The 21,274-nt window shown below is 42.7% G+C and overlaps 1 protein-coding gene across 1 annotated transcript in view; it reads left to right on the forward strand.

Moving 5' to 3' along the window:
- The window catches only part of SUDS3 (suppressor of defective silencing 3 homolog (S. cerevisiae)), a 41,323-nt gene extending 20,435 nt beyond the window's left edge, over window positions 1–20,888 (forward strand). Inside the window, exons 7-12 of the mRNA XM_011928716.1 lie at window positions 4,295–4,390; window positions 5,395–5,456; window positions 5,620–5,641; window positions 7,030–7,135; window positions 14,296–14,380; window positions 17,542–20,888. Coding sequence (XP_011784106.1) covers window positions 4,295–4,390; window positions 5,395–5,456; window positions 5,620–5,641; window positions 7,030–7,135; window positions 14,296–14,380; window positions 17,542–17,640 — 470 coding nt within the window. The 3' untranslated portion in view covers window positions 17,641–20,888. The remainder of the gene's footprint in view (window positions 1–4,294; window positions 4,391–5,394; window positions 5,457–5,619; window positions 5,642–7,029; window positions 7,136–14,295; window positions 14,381–17,541) is intronic.
- Window positions 20,889–21,274: the final 386 nt, after the last annotated feature.

The raw sequence follows: 21,274 nt of genomic DNA on the forward strand, positions 1-21,274 counted from the left end.
AGGATGGTCTCGATCTCCTGACCTCAATTTTTGTATTTTTAGTAGAGACAGGGTTTTACATTGTTAGCCAGGATGGTCTCGATCTCCTGACCTCATGATCCACCCACCTTGGCCTCCCAAAGTGCTGAGATTACAGGCGTGAGCCACCACACCTGGCTATATCCCATTTTTTAAGGATGCCCTTTGAATTGCTGCAATTAATATTTTTTCCAATAGATAAATATGAGCTTGTTTTAATAGTTAAAGTATGTTGAATTGAAGCTTTTACTGCTATTGTACACTGTAGGCAGGTATGCTGTTGGAAATGAATAAATAGGCCTAGAGAAGTGCAGAACAAAAGGCCAGCCAGTAAACGGGTAGTTGTATGTAAATTGCAGGTAATTTATCAGGAATATCTCTCCAGAGGGACTGTGCTGTAATGACTCTACCACCTAGCATTGCTTCAACCTGAGCTCCCATTTTTTAGATGTCAGAACCAGTGCTACCTGTGGTGAGGGGTGGGGCGGGGTGGGGGTGTGCCTGTATCTGTCAGGTTTCCTAGTGAGTAGAACAGGAGGATTTGCACTATTAAAGGTCATATTGCATGGTGGTTTGGAGGGGAGTTGTACGCCTAGTCTTGTTGCTTATTTGGTGTTTTCTCTCACATACGCTCTCGCAAGTCTGCTCTAAATGCTTGATGTTTAATTACATAAATAGCATCTCCACTGAAGCAAACCTATGAGGAGACCTCTGGATCAGAGAGGGGTTCTAATTTCAGCCAGTTTTAGTCTTTTTGTGGTTGGTGCATGATGTCGGAGAGGAAGACTGACTGCATCCCTGCTCAGGTGTTTTCTCTGGGGTTGTCACACTCCAGGGTCTGAACTTCAGTTCTGGAAGTTTGATTTTTGTCAGTGTAGCCAGATTGAGCGTCTTGGGACTCTTAGAGGCCAAACTCCTAGGAGATTGATGGTAAAACTCAGGATACCAGCTCATTACTTACAGTGAGAAATAGAACTTCCAGGCACACTCAGACCCAGGTTGTCAGGCTCCATCCTTCTATGAAAAATCCACTTTGGAAGCCAACTAGGCAAACCTGGCATTAGATTAAGGTGACTTCAGTGGGTAATCTTACTATGTCTGTTGGGGCTGTGACACATGTCGATCATGTCCTCAAATCATGTCTTCCACCTGGCCCGTTGGCCAGGACTGCTCCCTTCTGTCTCCTCTTTCCCAGATGGAAATGGAGACGGAGACATGCTGGTAAGTTTTAGGGCCTTCTCCAGAGTCTCTTCCTTCTGCAAAGTAGTCTTTTGGATAAAATTAATCAGATTGTTGCTGTGACCAGGCTAATAAAATAGATTTTATTATTATTATTTTTAACCATTTCATAAGAATTTGATTATGTTTTTTGGTTTGTAAGTGATACAGTTATGATTTTCAGAGTTCAGTGGCCGTGATTGGCCTTTACTTGGCTTACATCCATCATGCATTGTCCACCCTCCCCACTCCCCAGTCTTGGCAGCCTGCAGAGCAGAGCACACTCAGCCATTCTCTTTGGCAGACAGAACATTCCATAATGTTCTCAGGCTATGTGCTTTTTGTTTGGTGCTCTCTTGGGTTGGGTGAGCTCCCTTTACGCTTTATTTTCCAAATTAGGTGTCAGTGTTGTACAGCCTCACAGTTGACGTCAGCTGCTTTCGACTGTGTAACTTCTTTTCAGCTCTTTGTGCCTTGAATTTTAAAAAGGATCTTTGTATAGTTTTTTCCTGCCTGAAAATATAATAATAAAAACTAGCATTGATAGAACTCCCGTTATGCCAAGCACCGTGCTAAGACTTCACGTGTATCATCACATGTAACCCTCACAGCGCACTGTGGAGGAGGCATTATTGATACTTCTGTTCTGTAGACGAGGACACTTGAGACATACGGCACTTACAAACCTCTGTTAGGCCGCACAGCTGCTGCAGGAATTCAGACGCACATTTATGTGACACTCCAGGTCTTAACCATGGTGCTGTGTCACTGGCCAGTAACTAACTGGAGAAGGGTGGCACCTCAGCATAGGGTAGGAGGTTTTTTTAGGGAGAAGCCTTCCCCACTTATTTCTGGTGCTCTGTGTGTGTGTGTGTGTGTGTTTATACTTCCAAGTACACTTATAAATATTCATTAATTAGGTCTTTGGTTCTTATTTTACCTCTATTCCATTGATAGAAAAAAAATTAATACTTCCCAGCCCATTTCTCTGAAGAGCAACATGCAGAAGCCTTTTTTTTTTTTTTTTTTAAATTTTTTGTGGCACATGTATGACATGCTCTAAGATCCTGCACACTGCTTGGTAGAATTCGCTGAAGCCGCCCTGCCTGCTCTGCTTATTGTGTGCATAATCACAAATTAACCTCATCCCATGATCAGGCTTGACCTCTTCTACCCATTCTGCGCAAAACATTATGCACCCCTACTGGGCCAGACTCTTGCTAGGTGTTGGGGTGAAATTCAGACATCCAAAGGGGGTAGGTAATGACCTGTACACAGTGGCACTTGGTCTACTTGAGGTTTGTATAGATGCTCTGGTTACTTGGAGGATGGAATGAGTCTCTGCCTTTGACAGCTGTCACAGAAGGGAGAGTATTGAAGTGACTCTCAAGGGGTATTATGTAGGAGTTTGCTGGGCAGAAAAGAGGAGGGTAGGCAGAGGACAGCCATGCAAAGACTTGAAGGCATAAAGTCTGGTGCCCTTCGGTAACAGGATAGCTAAAGGCTTGCACACAGTGTAAGTGTGAATGAAGAAGAAGGGAGGAAGACCAGAAATGAGGCCTGGCTTTTATCCTGTGGAGAGTGGTGAGCCACTGAAATATTTAGTAAGAAGATGGCCGGGTGTGGTGACTCACGCCTGTAATCCCAGCACTTTGGGAGGCTGAGGAGGGCGGATCACTTGAGGTCAGGAGTTTGAGACCAGCCTGATCAACATGGTGAAACTCCATCTCTACTAAAAATACAAAAAATTAGTTGGGTGTGGTGGCGCACGCCTGTAGTCCCAGCTACTTGGGAGGCTGAGGCATGAGACTCGTTTGAACCTGGGAGGCGAAGGTTGCAGTGAATGAACATCGTGCCACTGCACTCCAGCCTGGGTGACAGAGTGAGGCCCTGTCTCAAAAAAAATCAAAAAAGAAATGTTTAGTAACAAGAGTGATATGCAAAACGATCTGATTTGTGTCCCAGGAAGATCACTTTGAGGGAGGGGAGGATGGACAGGACATGGGAAAGAACACTGAAAGCCATGGAGGTAATCAGTGGAAGGATGAAGGCATGAAGTGGAGGCACAACCAACATAGCTGGTGAACCTCATGCCTGGGTGAAGGAAGACAAGTCACAGATGACAGATTTGTTCTTGCATGGAAGGAGGGTTAGATTGGATGCCCCGAGACACAGGAAAAGAGGCAGCCTTGGGAGGGGAAATGAGGAGCACTGAGTTCGTGTGGGGCCTGGAAAATATGTGGTATCAGGTATCTATTGCCATTCAGAGGGATGTGTGGAGCTGGAATTGGTGATTGCAGATTGGTTGGGATACAGTCTGAAAGGAACTGACTGGACCCCAAAGATCACCAGTATTCAGGGAGCAGACAAGTGAAAAAGGACCCCGAGGAGGCAGGTTCACCTCCTTGTGCACCATGGCTTGGGAGGAGCGATTTGAAGGCGTGGGGAGTCAGCAGCAGTGTGAGACCACAGAGAGGAGTGCAGAAGGGAAAGAGGCTTTTATTGTGAGCCCTCATTGTGTCTTCTTGATAGTCAGTAGTTACAAAAGGTTATAAAAGAAAAAAAGTCTGAGTCTACAAATGAAAACTTGATATAAAAATGTTGGCACTGAGGCCAGTGGCCTCTACAAGAGCTTTTTATCCCCGTGGACTTCGGCACACCCACCCTCCGTGGGAACTGCAGAAATTAGCTGAGATGAGCTTCGGGTTCCTTCCTATCCCGAGAGCCTGCGCCTCTGAGCTTCTTAATTTGAGGGAGAGGAGGAATATCCCCTAGGATATGAGGGTGCTGGAGAGATGCCCACAGTGGCTGTAATGCTTGACAGCAGGGCTGCATTTCTGAGAGGGGTGTGCACTTAGGGCAGCTGGTCTGAATCTTCCAAGCATAAACACTTCCTAAAATCTAATGGGGTGTCTGGCTACAACCATGTGTAGAACAAACATCCCCAGTAAAACAGTTCTGACTGGGTGGTTGGGGGGCAGATATTCTTATACTATAGAAATTCTTACTGACTTCAAGTGGGAGTTGGATAGATTTAACCATTCCATTCTTGCCACAGATTCTATGGAGGTGAAACCTATCATGACCAGAAAGTTGCGGAGGCGACCGAATGATCCCGTCCCCATCCCAGACAAGAGGAGGAAACCTGCTCCAGATATCCATTTCCATCAAGCTGTAACCACCTTTCTTAAGACTGTGGAATCCTGTGTTTATCCATTTGCTAGGGTATATACATGGCCGTTGTCCTACAGAAATAATAATATTTAATTGGAAAATGTGGAAAATGTTTGTCCAGGGGTTAGGGGTTGCTCATTTTATGGGAGTCCTCATTTGCTACTGCTTTTGGTGGGAGAGATGTATAGAGAGTCGTGATTTGGAAAGGTGCTTTACGTGCAAAGTTCAGCCTGGTTTTAATGCTAACATCCAGATTCAGGGGCATCTGAAAACCTGATGTGCCTTAATTTTTTCACCTGTAATTTTCCACCTTCCAACCGTAAAATGAAGGCAGTAATATCTACCTCTATGTACCTCCTCTGTTATCTATGTCCGTAATATAGTGGATTGCAAACTGTTTTTAAATTAAAGCAAATGAGGTTTCAGTCAGACATAAAGCAGCCCTTTCATCATAAAAATGGTAACGGAAACAGGAAAGATGGAGAAGTGTTGTTTCTGTTCCTTTCGAGGAGATGGTAAATAGCTCTCTGCCCAAAATGGCTTAGTCATTTGTGTGCCATCAGCAAGGGGCATAACTTCAGGTTGCTTCCCCTTCACAACAGGATTTAAGTTGCTGAGGGAAGATTAGCCTTACCTTGGGTGTGTGTGTTTGTGCAAGTCTTTAGATCTTTGGAACAAAAGCGCCTTATATATTCATGATGAAATTCTTATTTTTACTGTCTCCTGTGCTGTATTATTGTAGATGCCTAACGAAGCTCATTCCACCTTCTCATCCTAGCAGTGGGGGATGTGAATTCTTTTATGTATTCAAGTACCATGACATTTAGTAAGAGAATCATAAATTTCTAAGAAGCAAACTGTTACTGTAGAAACATCATTTAACGAAATCACACTTTGTAAATTCTAAAATACTGGTACCATTTTGTTGGTTACTCTTTGCTTGGAAACTGTACTTTTCACACAGAGTCCTTTAACTCTCAACACCCCAGCTAAACTATTTGTTAACAGATGAACAGATCATGGAGGATCTGAGAACGTTAAATAAGGTACAGTTTGGATCTTTTGATTTATTTGAAAACTCAGGCTTATGTGGTTTTCTGCTTTCCTTTGTTAACATGTTACTTGTTAAACCATTGTGATACCTTTGACACCTGAAGTTGCATCTGAAATGATTTTCTCTAAGATTTTTTGTTGTTATTCTTCCTACAGCTTAAGTCACCCAAGAGACCAGGTGAGTGCATGATGTGTTGGCATTTGTGCAATCTTTTTATCATGTTGTTGGAAAAGCATGTGAATACCTGTCAGGAAATTGTTGCAATTTTCAAAAATGAAATGTTTATCATTTGCCTAAGAGTAGACATCACGAAAACTGAAGGGGACCATAACTACACCCCTCCCTGATTTCTTTTTTTTTTTTTTCTAACCTCTGCTTTGTTATTTTTTTCTTAGGGTTTATTGTAAAAGAGACATTTGATTGGCTGGTAAAGGTTTCCTTCTGTGTAGGCATCAGGCATAAGATTTAAGTACACATGCATTTTTGAAAATGAAACCAGGATTTTAAGTATTACTGGCTTTCTAAAGCCAAGTCCTAGGCAGTTCTGCTCCAGTGGCTTTTCATGGCCTGACTCTGGTAAGGCATTCGAAGGCTGCTCTGACTCGCAGTTCATAGAAGAGACCAACCAGCTCAGTATTCATAGTTGTTGCTTCTAGAACAGCACTTGAGATCATCAGTGCTAGTTGCCAACTGGAATGCTGAATTGGTGACATCTTTTTTTGTTTAAAGCACCGTGATTACTCACACATCCCTCTACTTCCTGAGTCTTGTGGAAGAAAAACAAGAGTCTTCTTTTTCTGGATAATGTCTTCCTGGGGGCCTCTGCGGTCCACAGAGACGTCCTGACCTTCTGAGGCATGCATGATGGGGAGGGGGTGAGGGAGTTGTGTGAGTGTGTAAATTTAGTAGTTCTTGAAATGATTCCTGTTTTGGATTACGGAGTCTCACTCTGTCGCCAGGCTGGAGTGCAGTGACATGATCTCTGCTTACTGCAACTTCCGACTCCCAGGTTCAAGTGATTTTCCTGCCTCAGCCTCCCGAGTAGCTGGGACTACAGGCACGCGCCACCATGCCCGGCTGATTTTTGTGTTTTCACTAGAGACGGGGTTGCACCATGTTGGCCAGGATGGTCTCATCTGTTGACCTCGTGGTCCACCTACCTCGGCCTCCCAAAGTGCTGGGATTATAGGCGTGCGCCACTGCACCCTGCTGAAAATGATTGCATTTTTAAGAGATTTTCATAATACTTGCACTTTGATCACCAGGGCTTCAGTCCTACTCTAAGTGATCTTACATATTTGCACATTTGACCTTAATCTTTCTGAAGCCCAGGTGTCTCTTCCATTTGATGAGGTTAATCTGTGCCTTGCCTACTTCCCAGGGTTGCTTTGATGATCAAGTTTAGATGGAATATACAAGAATTTTGCTGAATTCCCATGCATTATTACTGTAAGGGCTCGATGATTATTACCACATTCTGATAGTGTTTCAGTTAAAGCATGTTAACTGGTAGACTCGCATGTGTTGGTTACATTCTTAGTCATGTAAGTGTTGGTTTCCTCCAGCATCTCCATCCTCTCCTGAGCACTTGCCTGCGACACCCGCGGAATCTCCAGCCCAGAGGTTTGAAGCTCGGATAGAAGATGGCAAACTGTACTATGACAAAAGATGGTATGTTATGGGAAAACCTGGACTACTTGTAAAAGTCTCATACGAACCACTTGGAAAGAGGGGTGGGGCTATTGTAGTTATTTCAGAGCATGGCTGCTGTTAAACTTACATAGAACTAAAAGTAGAAACCCATTAAAAAATGTATTAGCAGTCATTTAACCAATACTTCTGGTAGAGCTTTGAAAGCAGTGTTTCCCAAAACCATGTTCTGCTCCCCTTCCTTCTCCATTCTGCTGTCTCTGTACTAGAATTTGCAGGCTGCTATCTTGTATGGTGCCCCTGCCAACTGGGGCTGGGGTATATGTCCCCCTGTGACCCCTCTTAACTCTGCCCCTGTGTGCTAAAGTTAGTCGGTGCTCTTCGGATTAAAGGATTTTGTGGTCGTATCGGTTTGGGGGATGATCGTGGTAATTAAGATAAGTGGGTTTCTCCCTTGTAGCACCCTTTGGGTCCTGGGATATGCTAATGTACACTGTGAATTTCTAAGATGTTATTAGATGTGTTTTGATGCCACATACCCTTTTTTCTTACATGATCCTGCTGCAGAAGTGGTCAAGGATACTTGCTTGGGGGAGCTGTATCCTAAAACATTCCTAGTTTGTTTTTTGTTTTTTGAGATGGAGTCTTGCTCTGTCGCTAGGCTAGAGTGCAGTGATATGATCTCAGCTCACTGCAACCTCCGCCTTCTCTGTTCAAGCGATTCTCCTGCCTCAACCTCCCTAGTAGCTGGGATTGCAGGCACCCACCACCACGCCCAGCTAATTTTTATATTTTTAGTAGAGACGAGGTTTCACCATTTTGGCCGGGTTGGTCTTGAACTCCTGACCTCACATGATCTGACTGCCTCGGCCTCCCAAAGTGCTGGGATTACAGGCATAAGCCACCGTGTCCTGCTGCATTCCTAGTTTACGCTGAAGACTCTTTGAAACCTTCAGACCACCTAGCATTTTTCATTGGAAAGGTAATGGCAAAACAGTATGGAAGAACCTTAAAAGCTCATACTTTTGTTCGTTCAACAAACATTTCTTCTGTATTAACACTTTCTGCTGGGTATGAAATGGATACTGCCATCATTTCTCAGGTCTTTTCTTTCTGATATATTTCTTTTTATTCTTTGTCCATATGCAGGCATACTCTCTATTCATTTTAAGTCATAGTGGACATATGGTTTGCCTTGCCTTTCCGTTTGGTTATATTGAGAATGTTTTTCTGGGTTACTATAAGGTGTCTGTAATGATCATTTATAATGTTTATATAATGACCCTTTGAGTTTCAGTATCTAACCAAAAGTTCCAAAATTGGGGTAATGGTTATTTATTTTGAATTCTTAAAAAAAACCCAGCATTGTATTAGGTTGGTTACTTGATAACATTGTACTTGTCAAAAATGCTTAGGGTTCTTGTCATGCCTGAAAGAAATCATTTCCACCTACTAAGTTGCAGTGAGTTAATTACTGCTGGAGGCTCACTTTATTGCTAAGGCTGGTCTTGATGACTTCCCCTCTAATTTGGTTTTCTTTGGCCTTCTTCAGAAAGGTCGGTTTGTGTTGTATCTTAACATTATGTCTCAGAACACATCGCCACTAGGTGGCAGGCTCTAACAGCTGAACACCGAGGAGGGCAAAATGAGATGAAAAATGTTTCTAATAATGAAAACCAAATAACCTTTAAAGATCAAGCCCACACGTAAGAACCATCTTTGAAAATGATGAGATTTATCACTAACATTTTTACGGATCTATGAGTCTTAAAGCCATGTGATATTTCCAGTCATGTTCATTTTGTTAATTGTGTTGCTTTGAATCTTCCTCCTTCTAAGCTTAATCCTCAGACTTGATGAGACATGTCTTGAGGGTGAAAATGCAGTAAAAATAAAATTCTTGTTTTTTTAAAGAAAGGATCCACAGTGTCCGGTGTTTCCTAATGTAAACAAAATGGTCAGATTTGATGTGTTAGAACTCCTAAGCATTTTGAAGGAATTTTCACCATCTTTCTTACATCAGCAGCAGAAACGTAGAAAATAATGTCACTGGATGCATTTTACTTCTTCAGTGAAATTGAAATTGCTTATTCTCTTGTTAAATATACTGTGAGAGTGTTGTTTCCTTCTCTATTCCGTATACTTTTCATTTTTGGCCTTGGCAGTCAGAGATCATAATGCAGTTGTTGAAGGTGGGTCTCTCTCTTCCCCAGTGACAATTAGAGAGTATTCCTGGGAATACTGGCTGAGCTGCTCACTGGTGCAGAGCCAGCCTCTCCCATCTCACCAGGCTCATGTTTGGCTTTTGTATCAGTTTGGAGGTTTTGTTTTTCTTTCTTCGGCAGATGTGGCCTGTGGCTGAGAGATCAGCTACGTTGCTTTATGCTCTTTCCAGGCGTGTGGAGTATTTTGGTGCAGCCATATTTTTGGCAGAAGATGTCTTGCTGAGTTTTAAATGACTTCAGCAAAACAAATGGGATTCAGGCATCGCGTCTTGGTGTGAATACTTGCCAAGCTCCCTTTCATTTTGAAAGATAAGGATTTTCCCTTTGCCTTGGTCTTATACTGCTTTTAAGGCATTCTGTATCATGCTGTGTAAGTTTCCCTCACATTTTGATTTGGACTAATGACCTCTCAAAAAATACTGTGAAAAAGTAAGTATTTGAAAATAACTAGTTGATGGTACGGGTGGACTTCTGTTTTTCTCTCCTCATTTAAATCAGGGGCTGCCTGTGAGTCAGAAACGAAGCCACCCGCTTGCCCAAGTGCATTTTCCCCTCCAGCCTTCGGTTGACACAAAAGACTTAACACAGTGAATATTTACTAGAAGAATTGGGACTCCTTGAGGTTCTGTAACATGGACTCACTTATTGGGGAAATAAAGTGTTAATACCAGGATTTCTCAGTAGGATAGAAAATTAAATTATTTTTCCTACCTCCTTGCCCCACTTTTGTGCCCACCTTCTTAAGAAATTGCTTTTCGAAAATAGTACAGTAGTGGTAATTTCTAGTTTTGTTGGGTTTAATAGTAGTGGTTCAAAGCTTTAAGAACTTAATTGTAGAGATTCCCAGGTCAGAATTTCCATTAGTAACAAAGTAATAAAGTCAGTTTGACATTTGGGGCTTATTCTTTGAGGCTATTTAAATATCGTTTTTCAGCAGCTGAGTTGCAGCTTGTAAAGCAGGTTAATTGGCCAAAAAAAAAAAAAAAAAGCACATTTTTACTACCCTATTGATGTTGCTTCACAGCACATTTTATATCTAAACGTATTTTTAAATTTCTTCCCCCCTTTGATTTTTCTTTAGAAATTAAAAAGTAAATTTGTATGTTAAGGTTGTCACGTACTTTTTGGTTTCATCTTTAAAACCCCCCTGCATGAACACTTTATTTTTTGTTTTTTTGAGACAGGGTCACACTGTCCCCCAGGCTGGCGTGCAGTGGTGTGATTATAGCTCACTGGAGCCTTGATCCCCCTGGCTCAAGCGATCTTCCTGCCTTGGCCTCCCGAGTAGCTGGGACTACAGTCCTCCATTACCATGCCTGGCTAATATTTTTTTGATTTTTAGTAGAGATGAGGTCTTGCTATGTTGCCCAGGCTATCCTCAAACTCCTGAGCTGAAGTGATCCTCCTGCCTCAGCCTCCCAAAGTGCTGGGATTACAGGTATGAGCCCTGCACACTTTAATATCTAAGGACTTTTCAGAGAATTAAAATAATCTAATAGATTTGAAATCTAGGGATAGTGGTTCCCCAAGACATCGTGTAGTGCATGAGGATCCCTTGAAGGTCACAGAGACTGTGGTTCAGCAGGGACCTGGGGATCAGTTGGTTTGGAAGTTGGCTGCTTTGGGAAGCATGTTGGCCACCTCTACTTTGGAGCAAATGGGGACCAATGGTGGACATTCAGGCCACCACTGTTCAGTGATTCCAGAGGAGGCAGATCTGGGAGGTGGCCACATTCCCAAGTTCCAGACCACTTCTCAGAGGTAATAGACCAGCTTGCATCATTTACTCCGGGTGTTCACTTTTAAGTCAGTTAAATGTGTTGGGTTTGGGTTCAAGGTACAACTGAAGGAAAATACAATGCATCTCATGATAATTGTTGGACTAGCCTTCCAGAGTCAGCTCTTTTCTTCAAAAGGTCTCTGTGAGGATATGATACACAGATACACATGTAACATGTATATGTGTTTTTTTTTTTTTTGGAGACAGAGTCCTCGCGCTGTCGAGCTGTCCAGCCCAGGCTGGAGTACAGTGGTGCAATCTTGGCTCACTGCAGACTCGCCTCCTGGGTTCAAGTGATTCTTACCTCAGCTTCCGAAGTAGCTGGGACTACAGGCGCACGCCATTATGCCCGGCTAATTTTTTGTATTTTACTTATTTATTTATATTTTTTTGAGACAGAGTCTTGCTCTGCCGTCAAGCTGGAGTGCAGTGGTGCTATCTCATTGCAACCTCCACCTCCCGGGTTCAAGCTGTTCTCTCCGTCAGCCTCCCAAGTAGCTGGGACTACAGGTGTGTGCCACCATGCCCAGCTAATTTTTGTATTTTTGGTAGAGACGGGGTTTCACCATGTTTGCCAGGATGGTCTCAATCTCTTGGCCTCATCATCTGCCCGCCTCGGCCTCCCAAAGTGCTGGGATTACAGGCGTGAGCCACCGCGCCCGGCCAATTTTTTGTATTTTAGTAGAGATGGGGTTTCACCTTGTTGCCCAGGCTGGTGTCAAACCCCTGAGCTCAGGCAATCTGCCCACCTCGGCCTCCCAAAGTGCTAGGATTACAAGTGTGAGCCACCATATGAACCACCATACCTGGCCAGATTTTTTTTTTTTTTGAGACAAAGTCTCGTTCTTTCACCCAGGCTGGAGTGCAGTGGCATGATCTCAGCTCATGGCAGTCCCTGCTTCCTGGGTTCATGCAATTTTTGTGCTTCAGCCTCCCGAGTACCTGGGATTACAGGCACCCACACTGTGCTGGCTAATTTTTGTAATTTTAGTAGAGAGGAGGGTTTCACCATGTTGGTCAGGCTGGTCTTGAACTCCTGACCTCAAGTGATCCACCCACCTCGGCCTCCCAAAGTGCTGGGATTACAGGCATGAGCCACTGCACCCAGCTGTAACGTGTATGTTTTATCATAAACACAGGAACATAGTGGACATAGTTTTGTTTTTTGTTAGCAGCATATTGAGCATGTTTCTACACTCGTAATATTCTACACCATATCCATGACCTTTCTTTATTAAAGTGTTTAGAAAGTTGTATCAGAATGACTTGAGGGTAGTTACATTTTGTTTTGTGTCTTTATCTCTTTAATAACTTATAGTCCCTTTAGAATAACTGTGAGTATTCTCCCTCTGTATTTTTATTTTAACCATTACTCAAGACATGACTATTTACATAGGAGAGCAAGCTCAGATGTGAGAGAGAAATCAGGGGAAGTGTTAGAGTGTTAGTATGAACTTAGCTTTTTCTTAGGCATTGTACAGTTCGGACCTTGTGATAGTACATGCTTAGCATAATGAAGGTCCCCTGCCAGTTTACCAACTAATATAGAGCCGAAAGCAACTTTAAAACTTGCATTTAAACCATTCTTGCTGTTCTAATTGAATTTAAAATTCTTTTTTTTTTTTAAGATGGAGTCTCGCTCTGTTGCTCAGGCTGGAGTGCAGTGGCATGATCTTGGCTCACTGTAACCTCTGCCTCCCGGGGTCAAGTGATTCTCCTGCCTCAGCTTCCTGAGTAGCTGGGATTACAAGTGCCTGCCACCACGCCTGGCTAATTTTCATGTTTTTAGTAGAGATGGGGTTTCACCATGTTGGCCAGGCTGGTCTCGAACTCCAGATCTCCAGTGATCTGCTCGCCTCAGCCTCCCAAAGTGCTGGGATTAAAGGCGTGAGCCACTGTGCCCAGCCTAAAATTCTGTTTCTTTTAACAGTATTTTCAGAAAGTACATTGACCTGAAAACCTGAGTTTTCAGTTCATAAGTAGCAGGTTAAAGAGAATTGAGACCCTAGACTGGAAAAAGTTCATTATGGGAGTGAAGTGCATCCTGTATTGTGATGTCTTGGCAGTAGGTTATTTTGTTATACCAGCAAAACAGAATAAGGCACCATACTTTGCTGGGAGATGTGTTTTGCTGAATTTACACGAGTTTATGGGTCTGGTTAGCCAGATCTTTGCAGCCAAAATGAACCAAAGTTTATGTTATTAACCGATGTGGGGCTGGCCCAGGCGGGAGTTGCTAGCTGCAGCTCTGCTAATATTTCCAAGTCTTGTAATCCAGCAGGAGCTCCTTCATCCTGTGGCAGCTGCTGTTGTCCATCTGGGCTTTGGACCCCAGCAGCTTCACTTTCATCCTTGACCTTGTCCCTGAACGTGTAGAAATAAGAAGTGGCCCTGCGCTATAGGTCGACAGTAGATGCAGGAGTTGAAAGGGGAGTGTTTGTCTTATATACATTATTCAAAGCAGCTTTCCCGAATGTCCAAATTAAATACCCTTTGGTATAGACACTTGGAACTTCACCTGATTAGCTCATACCAGGTGTGGTTATTTAATGTTCTTTATCCCCAGTGTATTTGAAGCTCTGTGATAGTGGAGACCTTGTGGCTTTTCTCACTGTCTGTTCCCAACCACCAGCATAGTCAGTGGTGCACAGTAAGTGCTTAATGAGTATTTTTGAATGAGTGACTAAAGGGTTGAAGTCAGCCCTCCTTCTTGTTGGTGACTGACTTGGACAAATCGAAAATAAATAACAGTTGCTTTAGCCTATTTATTTGTTTTGTCTATCAAGCCTTCTTCAGTGTTCTGGGGTGGGGCCAGAAAGGGGGAACAGAGTTTTTATTTTAAAAATTTTAATTTACTTTTTGTACTGGGTCATATAGTCCAAAAAAAGGGAAAAATATATAGTTTTCCAACCCCTTTCCTCAGCCTCTTTTTTCCCCTCCATAGAGGGACCAAGGAGTGTAAGCTGTAGATCCCAAAGAAGATTAGGTGGTCTTCTCATCTAAGGATGGAAGCCTTTAAATTAACCTTCATTGGAAATCCAGGCTAGTCCTCAAATGTAAATTATTAAGATTTCTTTAATTATAATTTTTGTTGTGATGGTGTTTTCATTTTGTTTGGCTTTTACTGTCTCTCTCTGTCCTTCCCTTTTTAAAAATATGTGCCTTGTTTTTGTCAGGTACCACAAGAGCCAGGCCATCTATCTGGAGTCAAAGGACAACCAGAAACTGAGCTGCGTGATCAGTTCTGTAGGAGCCAATGAGGTGGGAACCACACTTCCTCACCTTTGGGAAAGCAAAACGTGTACTGCGAAGTGTTGATAGGACAAACCTGAAATGAAAGTGCCACCAAGGAAGTACAGTGGGGTCACGTCTTCTATGTGGGTTAGATTCTAAAGTCAGGCAGAAATTGCACATTGTCAAAATCAGCCTTGAAAAGCCCTTACATTTGCTTGACTACAACGTATGCAGATTTGTCTATTCCATGGGATGTTTGTGAACTCCCTGTACAGCCACTGATTTGGGAACCACAGAGCTAGATTCCAGGAAAGAACAAAAAGCAAGTTGGTGTCTGTACATTCAACTCCTGCTTCTTTATTTTAATTTTTATTGTTTTTGAGACAGAGTCTCATTCTGTTGCCCAGGCTGGAGTACAGTGGCGCTATCTTGGCTCACTGCAACCTCCACCTCCCAGATTCAAGTGATTCTCCTGCCTCAGCCTCCTGAGTAGCTGGGATTACAGGCACCCACCACCGCTCCTGGCTAACTTGTATTTTTTTTGAAGTGGACATGGGGTTTCACTGGTTGGTCAGGCTGGTCTGGAACCCCTGACCTCGTGATCCACCCGGCTCAGCCTCCCAAAGTGCTGGGATTACAGGTGTGAGCCACCGTGCCCAGCCAACTCCTGCTGCTTTTTAAGGTAACCATCTACTGAGAATGGAGCTTGCCTGTGGAGCATACTCCATCTTGGTTTTGTTTCTCTAGAACTTTCACACATACCAGTAGATTTGTTTCTTGCTGTGAGGATTAAGTGAGGCACCTGGCACAGCGTCTAGCACCCCGTAAGTGCTCACTAAATGAGTGCTGACCTGAAATGACCCACACGCCACTTGCCTGCCATGTTTCCTAGCTGAGATGTCCTATTGTGCCTCAAAATAAGTTGCCAGGCTCATGCCTTTGGTTTTTGGTCTCCTCGAGACACTCCTGCAGGATGGGGTCTGGTTTTAAAGTCAACTCAGAAGGTTACACCTGAGGATGATGTGACTGCCCTCTGAGTTCTCCAAGTGGCCCTTCATGAGGAGTATGTCCGCAATGTGTAACTTATATTGTTAGTTAAAAAAAGTTAAAAACTTTAATAGCTGGATTGGCTTGATCTTTTATCAGTCCACAAATGTCTGCAAAGAAATTGATTTTTATGTGTCTACCCTCTGTAACTTATTTGTGCCAGTGCACAGTAAATCTAATGAAACTGGATTATGAAATAACTTAAGCCTCTTCTATTCTTCCAGCTTCCTGAATTGAAAATACCCTGAAATGTGACTAGTTTACAAAATGATTGTTTACTTAGAAGTTAGGGAGAGCCTTCTAGATAAATGAATGCCATTCTTCTCTGGGCTGAGGATCTGTGAGTTCCCTCAAGCCAAGTCAGAACCAGAACAGGGAAGCTAATAGAGAGACCTGTTCCTCAGCCAAGAGGTGTCACGATTTCATGATAAGCATTTGCTCCTGGCTGGCTGGGTTGTTCTGCAAGCCCCTGTGGCCTTCTAGTACCTGACCCTAACTTCAGAACCAGTGCATTATTCTCCTCTGTGATACCTGAAGATTTTTTCAGGAAAATAGAAGTGCAAGTTAGATTGTTTTTCTCTCTCTCTGCCGAATATTGTCACGTCTTGACATAATAGAGTGTCAGTGAGATCTGACAAAGAAATGGTGACACTGAAACATGTCTCCTGGAAGGAAGAAGCTTCAGTGCACTGAAGATATGCAACTCTGGCAATGGTGAAACCGTTCTCATTTCTTGAAAGTGTTCCAGCTCATTTTTCAGATCACATTCTGGGTGATACTGGAGCTTCTTGGCTTTAGCATAGCTTGACTCCAAGCAGGTTTGATGGGTAGCTCTGAGTGTGTTGATGACTCCCTGACTTAGCTTTTCTTGGGATCAGTTTTTGGTTTAAAATGATTCTGCAAGGTCCCTTGGAGGCCTAGTTTCATGTGAGGTCTTTAACTTTTTAAATTTTTAAGCCAGTGCATTTGACTTTAAAGTCTCTACTGCTCAATAATCACATTAAAGAAATTGAGATGAAACTGAGAATAAGCTTTTTTAAAACCTGAAAATTGAGTCCAGGAAGGAGGAGATAAATCTGTAAACTTGTATATTTGGGTGAGATGCAGACCTTTCAAAAAACTGTGCTTTTGGCTCCATTTAATTGCATGTTACAGAAAAACAGGCAAGAAGAAGCCAGAGACTGCTTTGGTAGAGAAGAGCCAGGGGCTTTGATGTCAGACACATCAGAATTCACATCGTGACAGTGACTCAGCCTTGCTGAGCTTTGGTTTCCTCTTCTTTAAAATGGGGCCAATGATAGTAGTTATTTCATAGGGTTTCTTGCGGGTGAAAAAGCTCAGCCTTATCAGCACAGTGTCTGGCACACAGAGCTCAGTAACCCTGGCTCAGGGGGTCAGGTGACTGGTAGCAGCTCCCCTTCTCACCCATGGCTTTAGGATGCCCCTTATTGAGTGCACTTGTCAGCCCTGGCAGTCCCCGCGTTGCAAGAGTTCATTCTCAATTCAATGGAAGAATGCATCTGCCCTGTAAAATGCACTGTAATCTGATACTGTCTGGGGGAGAGGGATATGGTGAGGAGGGAAGGACTCTCAGAAGTGCTTCAACCTTCTCATGATCCTAATTGGGCCTTAGCTCATTAGTGGGCATTTTTCTACTGTTGGTATTTTTTCCCCCTTTTTCTGCACAACCATTAGCCTTCATTGTCAGGAAACCAGAGGTTATATAATGTAGAAGTCCCTTGGGGCAAGGAAAATACTTCCAAATTTGATTGAAAGTTTGTGTTTATGAAAAGATGTCTCGAGTGTTGATAACGCAGTAATCAAACCAAATTTAAAAGCATCTTTAAGATCAAGGCAGAAGTGGAACCCAAGGTTGCAGTGCTTTCCATTTTTGTAATCACAGGTGTGAGAGAGATGGCTGAGAAGTGAGTTCAAGGCTGATGCCTGTTTCCAGAGGCATGCCTTTAGATGGCCCGAGGTCAGAGGTGCTTATGAAGTCCTCACAAGTTGAGACAGTTTATTCCAGCAAGAGGCTACCAGCTTTCTGCCTGCGTCTCACTCGTGCCGATATTTTGATGGTGCAGGAGATTTGCTGTTCTGTATTGAACTTCTCATCTTGTTCCCTTTCCTCTCCCCTGCAGATCTGGGTGAGGAAGACAAGTGACAGCACCAAGATGAGGATCTACCTGGGCCAGCTTCAGCGCGGGCTCTTTGTGATCCGCCGACGCTCAGCTGCTTGACTTTCTGCAGTGCTCTTCTCTTGACCCTTTTTCTGGAGTGGGTTTTATTTTGTTTTGTTTTGTTTTGTTTTCTTCTTAATAGAAAAATGTTAACTTCCTGGGAATAGCTACTCAGCCTTGGAAATGGAGAGCACTGTCGTGGATTCCTTAGGACACTTTTATGGCCGGTCACTTCCAACTTTGTCAGTCTTTTCTGCCTCAACTTCTTCCAGAGATCAGTCACCAGGAGACTATTTTACTTTCAGGAGTATTGGGGGTTTGATTTACTTTCCTTTTATTTCTTTATTTTTTGCTTATACTTGTTTTTGAAAACCTCTGAGTTTGAAGGGACAGCTGTTTCTATTAATTATCTTTAGGTCTCTCTATCATGGAGAAGAGCAGGAAGGGATACACTCTCCAGTGCATTTTCATGTTATGAATCCGATTAGTGGATCACGTAGCTACTTTCCCCATTGAGCCCAATTCACTATTTCCCCAGAAGCTTGGGGCAGATGTCCTAGCAGAAGGAGATGAATTCTTCTGGCTCTCAGCCTTCTCGGAGAAATAAATGCTTTGTGTGACATCTGGTGCACGCCATCCGTTCCACTGGCTGAGTGATGGAAAACCTTGCCTGGGAGACTGACTATGTGCACTGAAGTAAATGGGGTTTGGGGAGGGGACATTTCATATTTATAATGTGCTGAAGGTACCATATTTTAAATGTTATTTAATGCAGATGATTTATTCAAACATTTGTTCTAGCTTAAGCTAGAACATTTCAGAAGTTTTCATTTGGAATTCCTTCCTCTCCCTTGTTCCCAAGTTGGCAGTAGTAGTAGCTGCCACGGGCTGATTATCTGGGTAATCTCTTATGGGTGGGAGGTGAGTTTGATAGTGCAATAATCAGTGATCTGTAGACCCTCATGCACGATTCAAGTTTCACTCTTGTGGCTGATGCCATTATTGTACATTGGCCATTCCAAACCTGCGGAGAACTTTGTTGTCAGTTCCTGAGCACTCACAGCTTCATTTGGCCCAGGTTGAAGACAAGGAAAGCTCTGCTGTGGCTGCCTCTGGACTGACAACCTCCTTAATGAGTTCTGGTGAAACAACCTTTCCTACATTCTTCCCTCATTCCCATGATTGGAGAAATGATTCATTGGGTGATGAGTGTTGGGGTTTTCTATACTCGTGTTGCCATCTTGAGATGTTTAAACATTTGGGGGTTAGAGCAACTGTTAGCGTCTCTATGGGCAATCAGTAGAACTTACACATTCTAGGAAATCTTTCTTTGTAAGTAATTAATTTGGTCTCAAGTGATTCTCTTCATGTTGTCTCTTGATGTACATACCCCATAGCAAGTTGGGGGGCTGTGATGACAATTAAATCACCACCTCTGAAGTTCTGGCTCTACAGAGACCAAACCTTACAGACTTGTACAAGTAAAGACTTACACAGATAGATTTTTGTTTTAATTTATCTGTTTTTTCCTCTTTTTTTTTTTTTTCCTGGTGTTGGAGTCTTATTAGGAAAACAGGATAAAGGACGCTATTATCAAAAGTTGCCTGGGGTTCTGTGTTTCTTCTCTGCTCTCCAACCCCCGACTGCTGTGATGTTTACTACAGTGAACCCAGCCCATTGTAAACACAGGCTTCGCCTGTTCTTGTTTGTTAGCCTTGGCTGTGAGACAGGACTTGCCTCTCTTGAACTGTTACACGTACGATGTGTATGTCACGTCACATATCATGCAGCTGTTGGTTTTCATGTAGTGCCGTGTGATGGAAATTAGATGTATTTCATGTATTTTTCCATTGAAGGTGGGGTTTTTCAATGATCATGTGTTTTGTCCTAAACGGTATACCAAAGTTTGTTTTTATTGTTGAGGATTGTATTGATAACCACTGGGGTTCTGCATTGAAGCAGCAACAAGTTGCCTCTTTTTCTGGCCTTCTCTGGTGGGACCTCTGTACTTTTGTGAAGCAACTATTTATTTGAAGACCAGGGTATGGGCATTTTTGCCTTCTCTCCTCTCTGACTTTTGAAGGTATTGAGGGTGCCCTTAGTCGTAGTCTCGACTCCACTACTGCCTTCTCGGTGTCCTCACAACCCTTAATTGGGCCTAGTGAAAATGGGGGCAGATGAGAAGTCCATTTGAGAGTCAGCATAGTAAATTACATTTCTAATCCCAGAGGACTTAATCTTTTCTTTGTCACCCCAGAGGTGAAAAATCAGCAGTTGAACCGTTCTGACAGGCCTCAGTGGTGACCAGGAACAGAAGCAGCCTTCCTGTTAGTAAATGAGGCTACTTCTCTGGTGGGCAGAAGCCTAACTAAAGGGGAAAACACACTTTGAGGTTTCTAGATAAGGAGGAAGTTAGCTTCTAGCCTGGGTGGCCATTATTCCAAAAGATCTTTGTCTCTCACTAGACCCCAGGGCACCAGATGAATTTCCAAGTTTAAACTATATCCTGCAAGTGATTACTTTGAAAAAGGTTGGTCCAGACCATTCTGATCAAGAACCTGTGTATGTGTTGTGTTAGAGGCATCTGCCTCAAGTCTGTGTACAGTGTTTGCTGCGGGTGTGTTCCAATATTCATTTTATCTCTGCTTGGAGGTTTTGTGTGTTCCCCTTGCCTCATGCTGCCTACCCCATTTTCCCTGAACCATGTGCTTATTTCTGTAGCCGTACCAAAGCCAGGGTGTTTTCATTCATGCGGATACTAGTATTTATAGATGTCTGACTACCTAATTTTTCTTTTTGAACTTCTAACTGAGGCCAGTGTAAGATCGACCCCAGAGGCTGATCTGCAAATCAAGCTACATGTATTTGTGTATGAGACCCTGTGTTCAGGACTGGGTGGCTTTTCTAAGAAACATGGGGTTTAAAGTGGGGTTGACTGTATTTTTTAACCTAATTCTGGAGAGAGGATTGTATTTTTTACAGTTTTTTGGTTTTGGCTTCCTTCTAACATTTCTTTAGCCTTGAATTTTTACTAAATAAATTTCCTCCTGATTAAATTTTTTTTTTTGTTTCTCATCTGGGAATTTGAAATCTCGGTGCTTACTGTTACACCAATTTTTCCAAAGAGTTGAAATCACTTTAATGCCAGAACATGGTAAATTTGCAGCCATTTCAAGCAGCTGGTAGTCTTTTTTATAACATCGTTAACGGGTACCATTAAATATTCTGAGAGGTGAATGTAAAATATAAAAGGTGTAGGGTTTTTTTTTTAAAAAAAAGAAAACAATAAACTTTCAAAGAGAAAACCAGCATAAAGTCTGTATTGTATCCATTGACTTGATAAGTGATAGAAATTTATTTTAGGTTTTTGATCCATTGCTTATGGGGAAAGGAAGTTAGGGCAGAGGAAGGGATATTCTAGGCATTTAATTTTCAGTGAAGAGTAAGATATAGAATGATGTCAGGCTAATACTCAGTTTTGTAAAGAGCGATCTAGGGGTGTTGACCCTTAAATGTTTGTGCACTCTTTTCCTGTTGCAGATAAAAGTAATTAAAAATCAAGTGAATAAAATGGATCTTGGGTGGGAAAACAAGCTTGAAATAAACTTGCGATTGAGGATATTGTTCATTTGGTGCATGATTAAGGAGGATATTGTTCCTGGCTCTTGAGGTAGTGCCTACCAATCTTAACCAA

Source organism: Colobus angolensis, unplaced genomic scaffold (assembly GCF_000951035.1).
Source record: "Colobus angolensis palliatus isolate OR3802 unplaced genomic scaffold, Cang.pa_1.0 Scaffold79, whole genome shotgun sequence".
NCBI lineage: Eukaryota > Metazoa > Chordata > Mammalia > Primates > Cercopithecidae > Colobus > Colobus angolensis.